The 14,867-nt window shown below is 45.7% G+C and overlaps 1 protein-coding gene across 4 annotated transcripts in view; it reads left to right on the top strand.

Moving 5' to 3' along the window:
• NDUFAF1 (NADH:ubiquinone oxidoreductase complex assembly factor 1) overlaps nt 1-12,017 on the top strand; it is a 36,417-nt gene extending 24,400 nt beyond the window's left edge. For all 4 annotated transcript variants that reach the window (XM_062205665.1, XM_062205668.1, XM_062205666.1 and 1 more), the window contains 3 exons: nt 7,142-7,327; nt 11,177-11,251; nt 11,767-12,017. In XM_062205665.1, coding sequence (XP_062061649.1) covers nt 7,142-7,327; nt 11,177-11,251; nt 11,767-11,916 — 411 coding nt within the window. In that variant the 3' untranslated portion in view covers nt 11,917-12,017. The remainder of the gene's footprint in view (nt 1-7,141; nt 7,328-11,176; nt 11,252-11,766) is intronic.
• Nucleotides 12,018-14,867: the final 2,850 nt, after the last annotated feature.

Genomic DNA, 14,867 nt, shown 5'->3' with positions numbered 1-14,867 from the left:
CTCCATTTAAAGTTACCTCTTTTTTTCTTTTCTGAGTCTCTCAGTCCACATTCATGATGGAGAGGTGAGAGGATTAAGTTTGGTCTTCTGCAGGGAAAGAAATTGTTTAGAGTTCATGTAGATTTTTCATGCACCCCACCACCATGCACAGCTTTTCCTGTTAATATCTTAGGTTTTTTTTTAGAAAAGATTCATTTATTTACTTGAAGAATTAAACAGAGGGAGAGACAGAGACAGATCTTCCATCCTCTTGTTCATGCCATTAATGGCCACACCAGCCTGGCAGGCTGAAGCCAACAACCCAGAATTCCATCTGGGTCCCCCCAGATGGGTGGCATGGGCCCAAGCACTCAGGCCATCTTCCTGCTGCCTTCCTGCTGCATTAGCAGGAAGCTGATCAGAAGCAGAGCAGCTGAGACTCAAGATGCTGCTTCTGTGGAATGCTGGCAGCCGCAGGTCAGGACTGGACCTACAGCACCACAGTATCAGCCCCCCCCCCGTTTTAAATTTCTCTGCATTCGTCATGTGAAGACACTGACACTGAGGGGCTGGTGTTGTGGAGCAGCAGGTTAAGCCTGTGCTTTTAGTGTTGGCGTCCCATATCCAAATGCCTGTTTGAGTTCTGGCTGCTCTGCTTCCAATTCAGCTACCTGCTAATGTGCCTGGGAAGGTAGCAAATGATGGTCCAAGTGCTTGTGCTCATGCTGCCTATTTGGGAGTTCCAGATGGAGTTCCTGACTCTTGACTTTGGCCTGGCCCAACCCTGTCTGTTGTAGCCATTTAGTGAATGAACCACTGGATGGAAGAACTCTTTGTCTTTCCCTCTCTATCTGTCGCTCAAAAAACATGGGGCTGATGTTATGTCACCAGTAAAGCCACCATTTGTAATGGCAGCATCCCACATGGGCACCAGTTTGTGTCCTGGCTGCTCCACTTCTGATCCAGATCTCTGCTAATGGCCTGGGAAAAACAGTGGAAGATGGTCCATGTGGTTGAGCCCCTGCCACCCACATGTGAGACCCAGATGAAGTTCCTGGCTTCATCCTGGCTCAGCCTTGGCCATTGCAGCAGTCTGGGGACTGAAACCAGTGAATGGGAGATAGCTGGCTTGCTCTCAGGGTGTCTCTCTCCCCCTCTTCTCTTCCCCCTTTTCCCCTTCCCCTCTGTTCCTCCTCTTCTCTGCTTCCTGTAGCTCTGTTGAGTGAATAGAAATCTAACAACAACAACAAAAAGACATTTGTATGTTACTAAACTGAATCACAAACTTTAGTTGCATTTCAATAGGTTTTTTTAATGTCCATTTTCTATTCCCAGATCCCATTCAGGATAGTACATGGAATATAGTTGTCATGTGTGCTTGGTTTTGTCAGGTCTGTGATAGTTTCTTAGTTTTTCTTATTTTTTATGATGAAAACTTAGGTTCTGGCTTTTAGGGAGAGTATCACACAGTTGTGTACCCTTCTCATCACATCCTGTCACAGGTACATGCTATCATCATGATTGATGATGTTAACTGTAATCACCTGGTAAAGATGATGTTGGCCAGCTTACTCCATTTAAAGTTACCTTTTTTTTGGCCGGCGCCGCGGCTCACTAGGCTAATCCTCCGCCTTGCGGCGCTGGCACACCGGGTTCTAATCCCGGTCAGGGCACCGATCCTGTCCCGGTTGCCCCTCTTCCAGGCCAACTCTCTGCTGTGGCCAGGGAGTGCAGTGGAGGATGGCCCAAGCCCTTGGGCCCTGCACCCCATGGGAGACCAGGAGAAGCACCTGGCTCCTGCCATCGGATCAGCGCGGTGCGCCGGTCGCAGCGCGCCAACCGCGGCGGCCATTGGAGGGTGAACCAACGGCAAAGGAAGACCTTTCTCTCTGTCTTTCTCTCTCTCTCTCACAGTCCACTCTGCCTGTCAAAAATTAAAAAAAAATAAAAAATAAAAAAAAATAAAGTTACCTTTTTTTTTTTTTTATTTTTGACAGGCAGAGTGGACAGTGAGAGACAGAGACACTGCTTGTAAAAAAAAAAAAAAAAAATTTATTTACCTGAAAGTCAGAGTTACACAGAGAGAAGGAGAGGCAGAGAGAGAGAGAGAGAGAGATCCTCTGTCCACTGGTTCACTCCCCAATTGGCCATAGCAGAGAGCTGGATCAGAAGTGGAGCAGCTGGGACTCGAACCAGCGCTGATACAGCTTTACCTGCTGTGCCACAGCGCTGGTCCCTCGTCCACATTCATGATGGAGGGTAGAGAGGATTTAAGTTCTACCTTCTGAAGGGAAAGAAATTTAGATTTCTTCAGTAGGAAGATTTGTTTCTTCTCCCATCTTTTATTTGTTCAGTCATTTAGTATTGATTCATACTTTGGTCAATAATCCAATATTGTGTTGGTATTTTGTTGCTCAGATTGTTCCAGTTTTGGCCATTGAGTGGTCTTTCAGATTGGCCCCCCTTTGACATTCTCCTATCTTTTTGTTTTTTGAGCATTTTTTTTTTGCATTTGAGGATGCTCCAAGCTCATCTGGTATTTTCCCTGTCCCAACCCTGCAGTTACCTGATTTTTTTTTCTTTTTTTTTTTTTTTTTGACAGGCAGAGTGGAGAGAGACAGAGAGAAAGGTCTTTCTTTTTGCCGTTGGTTCACCCTCTAGTGGCCACTGCGGCCGGTGCATCGTACTGATCCGAAGCCAGGAGCCAGGTGCTTCTCCTGGTCTCCCATGCGGGTGCAGGACCCAAGGACTTGGGCCATCCTCCACTGCCTTCCCGGGCCATAGCAGAGAGCTGGCCTGGAAGAGGGGCAACTGGGATAGAATCCGGCGCCCCAACCGGGACTAGAACCCGGTGTGCCGGCGCCGCAAGGCGGAGGATTAGCCTGTTAAGCCATGGTGCTGGCCTAGTTAGCTGATTATTGAAGGAGTCCTGAATCCATTTTTTGGAGAATGATAATGAGCACCAAGATCTGGATGCGCTCATTGCTTCCAGTTGGTCACTACATCTAGAGCCTGTCAGTGCTCACAGCTAGGAAATACATGTGTGTATACTCAAGTACCTGTATTATTCCTGTTTATTGATCCATGTCAGTACCATAAACTGAGTTCACACTATTGTCTCTAGCTCCAATCTGGTTCATTCTATCTTTACCTTCTTGCTTATCTGTAACTCCACTCTCTAACAATAAGAAGCCTGTTTCATGCCTTCCATTTTTTTAATAAAACCAACTTTAGTATACTTGTAAAGCAGATTCAGAAATTTTTAGTTTTAAGATTTTATTTATTTGGGCCGTTGCCACGGCTCAATAGGCTGATCCTCCGCCTTGCAGTGCCGGCACACCGGGTTCTAGTCCCGGTCGGGGCGCCGGATTCTATCCTGGTTGCCCCTCTTCCAGGCCAGCTCTCTGCTGTGGCCCGGGAGTGCAGTGGAGGATGGCCCAAGTCCTTGGGCCCTGCACCCCATGGGAGACCAGGAGAAGCACCTGGCTCCTGGCTTTGGATCAGCGCGGTGCGCCGGCCGCAGCGCGCCAGCTGTGGCGGCTATTGGAGGGTGAACCAACGGCAAAGGAAGACCTTTTTCTCTGTCTGTCTCACTGTCTACTCTGCCTGTCAAAAAAAAAAAATTATTTATTTGGGAGGTAGAGTTCCAGACAGAGGGAAATACAGAAACAGAGGTCTTCCATGCTGGTTCACTACCCAACGGGGAGCCATGGCCAGAACTGGTCCTGTCTGAAACCAGGAGCTTCTTCCGGGTCAACCACACAAGTGCAGGGGCCCAAGCACTTGGGCCACCTTCTACTGCTTTCCCAGGCCATAGCAGAGAGCTGGATCAGAAGAGGAATAGCCAGGACTCAAATTGCCACTCATATGGGATGCCTGTGCTGCAGGCAGAGGCTTAGCCTGCTATAGTGCCGGCCCCTGGATTCAGAACTTTTAATCTGTAACCTTTGTAAGAAAAAAACTTACCAAGGAGATTAAGTGTTTAGATACAGTTTCTTTTGTCTTTAGACTTCTGGTTTCCAGTGAAAATACTATTTCCCAAAGTTATTTAGGTCAGCTTCTTTTTCTCCTCACCAGCTTCTGGCTTTTTGTGGATTTTATTGATCGGTTTCATGGCTGTCCTGGACAGGCCTTATGCCTGACCCAGGCCACAGACCTTGTTTGGTTATTGTGCTGTAAGGAAAAAGGTGAATGTTAGGTGTAGCGTTAGGCTCCCATTCTCCATATAGTAACAAAACAGGAAAGTATGTACTCTGTCAGACATAAGTGTATCCATGAGAGGTTTGAATTTTTTTTTTCCAGGCCCTAAAAATCCACACAATGGATTTGGTCAATCCAAAGTAGGAAATAATTCTGTGGCCAGGTACCCACAGTGGAGTAATTATTCCATTTATTCTTCATGATGGTCTTGTGAAATAGGGCTGTCCCAGGGACCCATGTTGTGGCATGGTGCATTAAGCTGCAGTCTGACACCACAGTTTTGTCTTGGCTGCTCCATTTCCAGTCCAGCTTCCTTCTAATGCTTCTGGGAAGGCAATGGAATTTGGGCCTAAGTCCTTGGATCCAAGCATTCCTATGGGAAACCCAGATAGAGTTCCAGACTCCAGGCTTTGGCCTGGCCCAGGCTTGACTATTGGTACAATTTGGGGAGTGAATCAGCAGATAGAAAATCTCTGTCTCTCTCTTTCTCCCTTCCTCTCTCTGTAATTCTATCTTTCAAATAAGTAAATAAATTTAAAAAAAAAAAAAAGACTTTCAGTTTTATCGATAAGGAAATTGAGACTTGAGATTTATTAGCTTGTCCAGAGTTTTCTTTTCTTTTCTTTTTTTCCTTTTTGACAGGCAGAGTGGACAGTGAGAGAGAGAGAGAAAGACAGAGAGAAAGGTCTTCCTTTGCCGTTGGTTCACCCTCCAATGGCCACTGCAGCTGGCGCACTGCGCTGATCCGAAGGCAGGAGCCAGGTGCTTCTCCTGGTCTCCCATGGGGTGCAGGGCCCAAGCACTTGGGCCATCCTCCACTGCACTCCCTGGCCACAGCAGAGAGCTGGCCTGGAAGAGGGGCAACCGGGACAGAATCCGGCGCCCCAACCGAAACTAGAACCTGGTGTGCCGGCGCCGCAAGGCGGAGGATTAGCCTATTGAGCTGCGGTGCCGGCCCAGAGTTTTGTAGCTAGTAAATATTGAGCATTAGTACTCTTTAAATCAGATTGCCTTTTTTCTTTTCTTTTTTTTTTTTTTTTTTAAGATTTATTTATTTGAAAAGTGGAGTTACAGAAGGAGAGGTAGAGATCTTTCATCCACTCCCCAAGTGGCTGCAAGACTGGGGCTGAGCCAGGCCGAAGCCAGAGCCAGGAGCTTCTTGTGGGTCTCCCATGTGGGTGCAGAGGCCCAAGGACTTGGGCCATCTTCTGCTGCTTTCCAAGGAGCGTTAGCAGGGAGATGGATTTGAAGCAGAGCATCTGGACTTGAATGAGCACCCCTATGGGATGTGGGAATTCCAGGCAGCAGCTTAACCCACTGTGCCACAGTGCCAGCCCCAAAAATCAGATTACCTTTGAAATTGCTATGAATAAACCTTTAGAAATTAACACTAAGAGGCTGGCGCTGTGATTCAATAGGCTAATCCTCCGCCTGCGGCGCCGGCACACCAGGTTCTAGTCCTGGTCGGGGCACCGGATTCTATCCCGGTTGCCCCTCTTCCAGGCCAGCTCTCTGCTGTGGCCCGGGAAGGCAGTGGAGGATGGCCCGAGTCCTTGGGCCCTGCACCCACGTGGGAGACCAGGAGAAGCACCTGGCTCCTGGCTTTGGATCAGTGTGGTGCGCCAGCACTGTGGGGTGAACCAACGGCAAAGGAAGACCTTTCTCTCTGTCTCTTTCTCACTGTCCACTCTGCCTGTCCAAAAAAAATAAATAAATAAATAAATAACACTAAGAAGCACTTTTGAAGAGAGACACATTACAGAGAATTGTTAAGCACACTTATTTTGAAGTTCAAGAGCACTGACTATACTGCCTATTGGCTGAGTGCTCAGTTTCTGTAAAGTGGGGTAACATGACAATACCTAGTAGACAAGGCTGTTTTGAGGATTAAACAGAATCATGCAAAATGCTTCATGTAGGCATTCAGAGAATGCTAACTGTTATTAAATACTGCTTTTCAAACAAGCTCTATTTGTCATAGTTTTCTGACTTCCAGCAAGGCAAGTGCTATGAAATAGGCTATTCAGAAGCTGTTCCTCAGAATGGTGAAGCAGGGGCCGGTGCTTGGCGTAGTGGGTAAAGCCGCCACCTGCATTGCTGGCATCCCATATGGGCACTGGTTTGAGACCCGGCTGTTCCACTTCCGATCCAGCTCTCTGCTGTGGCCTGGGAAAGTAGTAGAAGCTCCTGGCTCCTAGCTTTGGATAGGTACAGCTCTGGCCCTTGTGGCCAACTGGGGAGTGAACCAGCGGATGGAAGATCTTGATCTCTCTCTATGCCTCTCCTTCTCTCTGTGTAACTCTGACTTTCAAATAAATAAATAAATAAATAAATCTTAAAAAAAAAGAAGGGTGAAGCAACAAAAAGATCATCTGCCACCTGTAAATGTTTTATGGTGAACATTACCTTAGAAACGTTTGATTCTGTCAGTATTCTTTGCCAAAATAATAATCACTCATTTTACCTGCCTCCTTATGGTGGCAAAAAGAAGAGACTGGAAGGTGGCAAATTGTTTTTTTTTTTTTTAAAGATTTATTTATTTACTTGAAAGTCAGAGTTACACAGAGAGAGTAGGAAAGGAAGAGAGAGAGAGAGAGAGAGAGAGAGAGAGAGGTCTTCCATCCTATGGTTCACTCCCCAGTTGGCTGCAATGGCTGGAGCTGTGCTGATCCAAAGCCAGGAGCCTCTTCCTGGACTCCCTCCTGGGTGCAGGGGCTCAAGGGCTTGGGCCATTTTCCACTGCTTTCCCAGGCCATAGCAGAGAGCTGGATGGGAAGTGGAGCGGCCAGGACTTGAATTGGTGCCCATATAGGATGCTGGCACTGCAGGCGGTGGCTTTACCTGCTACGCCACCGTGCAGGCCCCTGCCAAATTCTTTTTGATGCTGCCAGCTGGGTGATGATTCATAATTTGCTGATAGTGGGAAATGGGAGAAAATTTAACTTTTCTTTCTGTTTCTTAGGGCTTCTTTGAGAGGAAAAAAACCTATGATTGGTCCCAGTTCAACACACTGTATCTCCGAGTCCGTGGGGATGGCCGGCCTTGGATGGTGAATATCAGAGAGGATACGGATTTAATCCAGAGGAAGAATCAGATGTACAGTTACTTCATGTTCACTCGTGGGGGGCCCTACTGGCAGAATGTCAAGGTAATGGCACAGAGCTTTACTGTTTATGAAAACGAGGTCTTTTGAGATTGTGGTTATATTATAGTTTACTTTGTCTTACTGATCTGTCTTGGAAATTGGAGTATGGTGTGTAGAAAGAAGTCTTTTTTTTTTAATGTGTTGGCATTTGTGAGCTTTAGCTCTTACTGTTTTTATTGTTTGTTTTTTAAAGATTTAATTTATTTTGAAAGGCAGTTACAGAAAGAGAAGGAGATACAGAGAGGTCTTCCATCCACTGGTTCACTTCTTAAATGGCTGCCACTGCCAGGGCTGGGCTAGGCAAAAGCAGGGAGCCAGGAGCTTCTTCCAGGTCTCCCACATAGTGCATGGGCCCAAGAATTTGGGTCATCTTCCACTGCTTTCCCAGGCCATAGCAGAGAGCTGGATCAAAAGTGGAGCAGCTGGGACTTGAACCAGCATCCATATGGGATGCTTGTGTCAGAGGCAGAGGCTTAGCCTACTACGCCACAGTGCTGGCCCTAGGGAATCTCTTCTGGGGTCGGGGGGAGAGGGAGAGGAGGGGATGAGAGGGAGGGAGGGAGAGATGTTTTCCATCCAACAGTATGCTTCCCAAATGGCCGCAACAGCCAGGGCTGGGCCAAGCTAAAGCCAGAAGCTTAATCTTAGTCTCCTACATAGGTGCAAAGGCGCAGACACTTGGGCCGTCTTCTGTTGCTTTTCCCAGGCATGTTCTCAGGGAGCTGGATTGGAAGTGGAGCAGCCAGGACTCAAACCAGTTCCCTACATTGAAGGCTGTGGCTTAACCTGCTACACCATAGCTCTAGCCCCTATTATATTCTTTACAAAGATTTATTTATTTGAAGGGAAGAGTTACAAAGAATGAGAGAAGGAGAGATCTTCCTTCTGCTGGTTCACTTCCCAGAAGGCCACCCTGGCTAGGGTTGGGTAGGCCAAAGCCAGGATGTTCATCTGGGTCTCACCCTTGGATGGCAGGGTCCCAAGTACTTGGGCCATCTCTGCTACCTTCCCAGGCACATTGGTAGGTACCTGGATCAGAAATGGAATAGCCAGGCAGGCTCCCAGTCTGGTTCCATCCAGTTCTCCCACTGCTCCTACCGTGGGTCCCAGCAGATCAGGTGTCGGGAGGAGAGGCAGTGGCTAGGCAGCCCAGCTTTGCAAAGGCTTGCAGGCACCTGGCACGTGCCTTTCCTGCCACCAAGATGTCCAAGAGGAAGGTCAGCTCTGCCGAAGGGGCAGTGATGGAGGAGCCCAAGAGAAGGACCACGTGGCAAAGCCAGCGCCCATGAAAGTGGAAGCGAAGCCCAGGAAGGCCACTGGAAAGGATGTCATCAAAGAAGTGCAAGCAAAGAGAAAACAGGCCAAGGTGGCTGATCAAGAAGCTAAAGAAGGCCGGCGCCGCGGCTCAATAGGCTAATCCTCCGCCTTGCGGCGCCGGCACACCGGGTTCTAGTCCCGGTCGGGGCACCGGATTCTATCCCGGTTGCCCCTCTTCCAGGCCAGCTCTCTGCTGTGGCCAGGGAGTGCAGTGGAGGATGGCCCAAGAGCTTGGGCCCTGCACCCCGTGGGAGACCAGGATAAACACCTGGCTCCTGCCATCGGATCAGCGCGGTGCACCGGCCGCACAACCGCGGCGGCCATTGGAGGGTGAACCAACGGCAAAAAGGAAGACCTTTCTCTCTGTCTCTCTCTCTCTCTCACTGTCCACTCTGCCAGTCAAAAACTAAAAAAAAAAAAAAAAAAAAAAAAGCTAAAGAAGATTCGCCTGCAGAAAACAGAGAAATGAAAAATGAGGAGAGTCTAGCCTCTGATGAAGCAGAAGAGAAAGAAGCCAAATCTGATTAATATCATACACCATGTGTTACCAGTTGTACTGGTCTCCCTTCTTGTACAATCCAGAGGAATATTTTTATCAGCTAGTTTGTAAATGCAAGTTTTTTAGTAGCTCTAGAAATTTTTTAAAGGTGGGAAGCCCACCTCATCCCATTTTCAAGTGTAAATGATTTTTTTTTTAAGAGATGAAATCATTTGCTGGTTTATTTTTTGGTGCAAACAGAAAATAGTGGCATATTGAATTATGGGAGGCTTTGACTGTCTTGGGTGTCAGCTTAACATTCTATAGGTGGGGGTGGTTTTTATATCCTACAATATAACACATACTAAATGGCAATTTGGAGTCCCCATTGTGCATTTAATCTGTCATGAATATTTTCAGTTACTTCTCCCATGTTTAGTAGAATTGTTTCCTACAGAAAACCACTCTTGTTCTGTCAGAACCATGTGTGTTCTGTAGCATTTTTGGTTATGGTAGTCCAGTTTTCCTAATGATTTTGTTAATGCACCATGAAAGATTGAAAATTTGAGTATTCCTGTATATGATATTTAATTGTGAATGGGTAGGATTTTTTAATAGCAACATTTTAATATACTCGTACTAGATAGCCTCTTAAGGAAGAGTTGCCAAATTTTAAGCTGGAAAGTTGCTGGAATAACTTTTGAAAAAAGAGTGACAATTCATAGCTTTTTTTTTTTTTTTTTTTTTTTTTTTACAAGCAGAGTGCATAGTGAGAGAGAGAGAGACAGAGAGAAAGGTCTTCCTTTTTGCCGTTGGTTCACCCTCCAATGGCTGCTGCGGCCGGCGCATCTCGCTGATCCGAAGCCAGGAGCCAGGTGCTTCTCCTGGTCTCCCATGCGGGTGCAGGGCACAAGCTCTTGGGCCATCCTCCACTGCACTCTCAGGCCACAGCAGAGAGCTGGCCTGGAAGAGGGGCAACCGGGACAGAATCCAGCGCCCCGACCGGGACTAGAACCTGGTGTCCCGGCGCCGCAAGGCAGAGGATTAGCCTATTAAGCCATGGCGCCGGCCTGACAATTCATAGCTTTTTAGGTTTTTGGTATGTATGTTAAGAATTGTATACACGGCTGGCGCCGTGGCTCAACACACATTTTATAATAAGCACACACATTTTAATTTGTATACAATTTTTTTTTTTTTTTGACAGGCAGAGTGGACAGTGAGAGAGACAGAGAGAAAGGTCTTCCTTTGCCGTTGGTTCACCCTCCAATGGCCGCCTCGGAGCCAGGTGCTCAACACCAATAAAATCTCAATTATGGACCAAAAAAAAAAAAAAGTGGAGCAGCCAGGACTTGAACCTGCACCCATATGGGATGCTGGCATCACAGGCGGCAGGTTAACCTGCTACCCAGTATATTCTTTGTTGTCCCCAGAGTTGTAATTCATGCTGTCACTTTTCTTTTAGGAATGCTGGCTTAGAAATCCTTCTATCTGTGTTTTAATATTTATTTCATTTAAAATTTATGTCTTTGATCCAGATGGCTAGCCACTTGTCCTAACTTTATGAAGGTACTTAAAAAGGTCTATGAAAAAAGAATTAAAAGATATGTTGAGGAGCCATTAAGACACCACTTTGGAATGTGTGCCTACATCCCATATGCAAATGTCTGCTTTTAACTCCTGGGTCTGCTCTCCATTCCAGCTTTCTGCTAATGTGCAGTAGGTAATCATTGCTACTGTCACCTGTGTGAGACACTTGGTCTCTGAAACCTACATGAAATATATCAGTTGAGTTCTGTGCTCCTGGCTTGGGCCTGGTCTAACTCTGGCTTTTGCAGACATTTGGAGAATGAACTAGTTTATGGGTGATCCCTTTGTCTGTGTGTCTCTCAATCTCTGCCTTTTGAATAAATTTTGAAATAGATGCATTGCTTTTTCATAATACACATTTTCAATGAATTTTTGGACGCTTGTTAAAGTTGTTTATCATTGTAATTTCATAAGGATGCCTCATAGACTTATATTTCCGCCATGAAGTAAATGTTTTCTTCTTTCAGATTCCGTTCTCCAAATTTTTCTTCTCAAATCAAGGAAGAGTGCGGGATGTCCAGCACCAGCTGCTTCTTGACAAGGTAACGCTTTCCTGCATTTCTCACTCAGAACCGTGTCTTCGTTAGTGAAACGGAACTCCATGAGGACAAGCTCAGGTTCGCAGATGAAGGGTGAAGTCCCCACTCAGGCCCTCCTGTGTGATACCCAGACGGGTGCTGACTTGAACCTCTTGTCTGAATAAACCACCACCTTGGAGGAATTTTAGAATGATCATCTTTTCAACATGCATTTTATTTTAGCTTTAAAATGGGTTCTGGAATGTATTAAGGAACCTCCTCAGAGCTCATGTTGTCCTTCCTACTCTTAAATGACACTACCCAAAGGGAGAGAGCAGTGGAAGGAGCGTGTGGAAAGAAAAGCAGGCTTGTACTTCTTAGAACTTGTTAGAGAGTATGAGAACTACTGTTTCCTTGCTGAGGCCTCACATTGTAAAGACATTTATAGGAATCACCTCAAGGGGTTTTAAAAGTCCAGCAAAAACATCAGTACGTCAGTCAGTGTATGACATTTTAACTAATTTTCCTTTTAAATTTAGATCTCTTCTATAGGATTCACCCTGGCTGATAAAGTGGATGGTCCATTCTTCCTGGAAATAGATTTTATTGGAGTGTTCACTGATCCAGCCCACACAGAAGAATTTGCTTATGAAAATTCTCCAGAGCTTAGCCCAAGACTTTTTAAATAGAGAATATCGTGTGGCAGTTTTATTTATTCAACTGAGAGCAGTGTCATCCACAGTGATACAGACAAAATAAAGTATTTTGAATGGCATCCAATCAGTGACTGGTATGTATTCCCAAGACAAGACTAAATTCTGCTGCAAAGAGGTACCACATAAATGGAACACAGCCTTTATACCACTTCTTTTTATATATATAGTGACTTCTTTTTACTTAGCCAAATGTCCTTGAGGTTTATTCATGCTATACCATTTATCAGTGCTTCATTCTATTTTTTTTTTTTTTTTTGGTAAATATTTGAGAAGCTAGAAAAAAAGCAGTTTCTTGTTCACTCTCCATATGCCTGCAAATGTCCATAATGGCCAAATCTCAAGCTGGGAGCCAGGAATGCAATCCTGTTCTCTCATTTGAACCTTCACTGGTGCCTCCCAAGAGCTGCATTGACAAGAAACTGGTCAGGAGCTAGATTGAACCCAGGTACTGTAGTGTGGGATGTGGGCATCTCAACCGCTAGATCACACGTGTACACCCAGTTCTTTCCTTTTTATTGCAGAGTAATATTCCATTGTTTATCCTTGTATTTTTTTTTTTAAGATTTATTTATTTATTTATTTGACAAGTAGAGTTAGAGAGAGAGAGAAAGAAAGGTCTTCCTTCCGTTGGTTCACCCCCCAAATGGCCACAATGGCCAGCGCTGCGCTGATCCAAAGCCAGGAGCCAGGTGCTTCCTCCTGGTCTCCCATGCGGGTGCAAGGCCCAAGCACTTGGGCCATCCTCCACTGCACTCCCAGGCCACAGCAGAGAGCTGGATTAGAAGAGGAGCAACCGGGACTAGTACCCAGCGCCCCAACTGGGACTAGAACCCGGGGTGCCAGCGCCGCAGGCAGAGGATTAGCCAAGTGAGCCACAGCGCTGGGCCCCCCCATTGTTTATCCTTGTATCCATTGATGGACATCTGGAATTTTCCCCATTTTTTAGCTCTTATGAATAATGCTGGTGTAAATAGTTACAGACAAGTTCTTTGTGGAAATATTTTCATTTCTCTTAGCTGTTTAAGAGAACTTGTAAAATTTTGTGGATAAATGGAATTAAAGGCTTTATTTTTACTTAGAAGTTATTTATTTGAAAGGCTGAGAGACAGATCTCCCATCTGTGCTTCATTTTGTAAATGCCTGTGGCAGCTGGAGCTGGGCCATACTGAAGCCAGTAGCTCAGTCCAGGTCTCCCACATGGGTGGCAGGGACCCATCTACTTGAGCCATTCCCTGCTGTCTGCCAGGGTCTGTATTATCAGGAATCTGGAGTCAGGAGTTACAGTTTTTTTTTTTTTTTTTTAAAGATTTATTATAATTTTTTATTTATTTGAAAGAGTTACAGAGAGAGGTAGCAACAGAGAGAGATCTTCCATTCACTGGTTCACTCCCCAAGTGGCCACAACAGCTGTAGCTGAGCTGATCCAAATCCAGGAGCCAGGAACTTCTTCTGGGTCTCCCACGCAGGTGCAGGGGCCCAAGCACTTGGGCCATCTTCCACTGCTTTCTCAGGTCATAGCAGAGAGCTGGATTGGAAGTGGAGCAGCCGGGTCTCAAACTGGCACCCCTATGGGATGCTGGCGCTTCAGGCCAGGGCGTTAATCCACTGTGCCACAGCGCCAGCCCCAGGAGTTCCACGCCTCCACAATTTTGTATAACATACTTGTGAAGATCCTTCTCTGCATTGATTTAAAAAAAGTTTGCACTGAAATAAACTTAGCTTTTAATTCCATTTTCCATTAACTTTTTAAAGTATCATCATAAAGACTAGGAGTGGAACTGCTGGGTCAAGGGGTAATCAGTTTTCCATTTGAAGCAGTGAGACCCTTTATACCATGGGGTCCTGAAGTGTATGATTCCAGTTTCTTAAAAAATCCTCACCAACACTTATCTCTGGACTATAGCAATTCTAGTGGGTATGAAGTGATAGTTCATTGTGATTTACATATATATATATATATATATATATATATAAACATTTATAATAATGTCAAGCTTTTCATATATGTATTGGCCATTCACACATCATTTTCATTGAATTATCTACTCAAGTCTTTTGCTCATTTTAAAATTGAATTGGCTCAGGGCCAGTGTTGGAGTGTAGCGGGTTAAGCTACTGCCTGCAATGCCGGCATCCTGTATTAGTGCTGGTTCAGGTCCCAGCTGCTCTACTTCCAATCTAGCTCCCTGCTAATGCACCTGGGAAAGCAGTGGAAGATGGCCCAAGTCCTTGGGCCCCTGAACCAATGTCAGAGACCAGAAGAAACTCCTGGCTTCAGTCTGGCCCAGCCCTGTCCATTGCAGCCATTTGAGGAGTGAACCAGCGGATGGAAGATCTGTTTCTCCCTCCCTCCCTCCCAGCCCCGGCAATTCAATTTTTTAAAAAGACTTCTCATGGGATTGTTAGAACTTACATGTTCTGGTATAAGTCCCTTTTCAGATATAATTTATTAGATATTTTCTCCCAGTTTGTAGCTTGTTTTCACTTTCTTGGGGTGCCTTATAAGTGCATTAAAATTTTTTATTTGAGTGACAGGGAGAGACAGAGAAGGACTGAGTGTGATATTCCATCTGCTGGTTCACTCTCCAAAAGGTAGCAACATCCAAGGCTGGGCCAGGCTGAAACCAGGAACCAAGAACTCCATCTTAGTCTCCCAAATGTGTGGCAGGAACCAAGTATTCCACTGCTTTCTTAGGCACGTTAGCACGGAGCTGGATTGGAAGTGGAGGAGTTGGGACTTGAATTGTGACTTGTACCATGATGCCAGTTCCACATTTAATATTTTGGTAAAGTATGATTTATCTACTTTTTGGTAATTGTCCTTTTGCTGTCATATCCAAAAAATCATTGCCTAGCACAAGATTTATTATGATTTCTTCTAAACATTTTTTGTTGTTGTTGTTGCCGTGTCTTCTTTATTTGTT

This window comes from Lepus europaeus, chromosome 11 (assembly GCF_033115175.1).
Source record: "Lepus europaeus isolate LE1 chromosome 11, mLepTim1.pri, whole genome shotgun sequence".
NCBI classification, from domain to species: Eukaryota; Metazoa; Chordata; class Mammalia; order Lagomorpha; family Leporidae; genus Lepus; species Lepus europaeus.
Note: the sequence above shows the minus strand (reverse complement) of the source record. Positions and strands in the feature narration are given on the sequence as shown.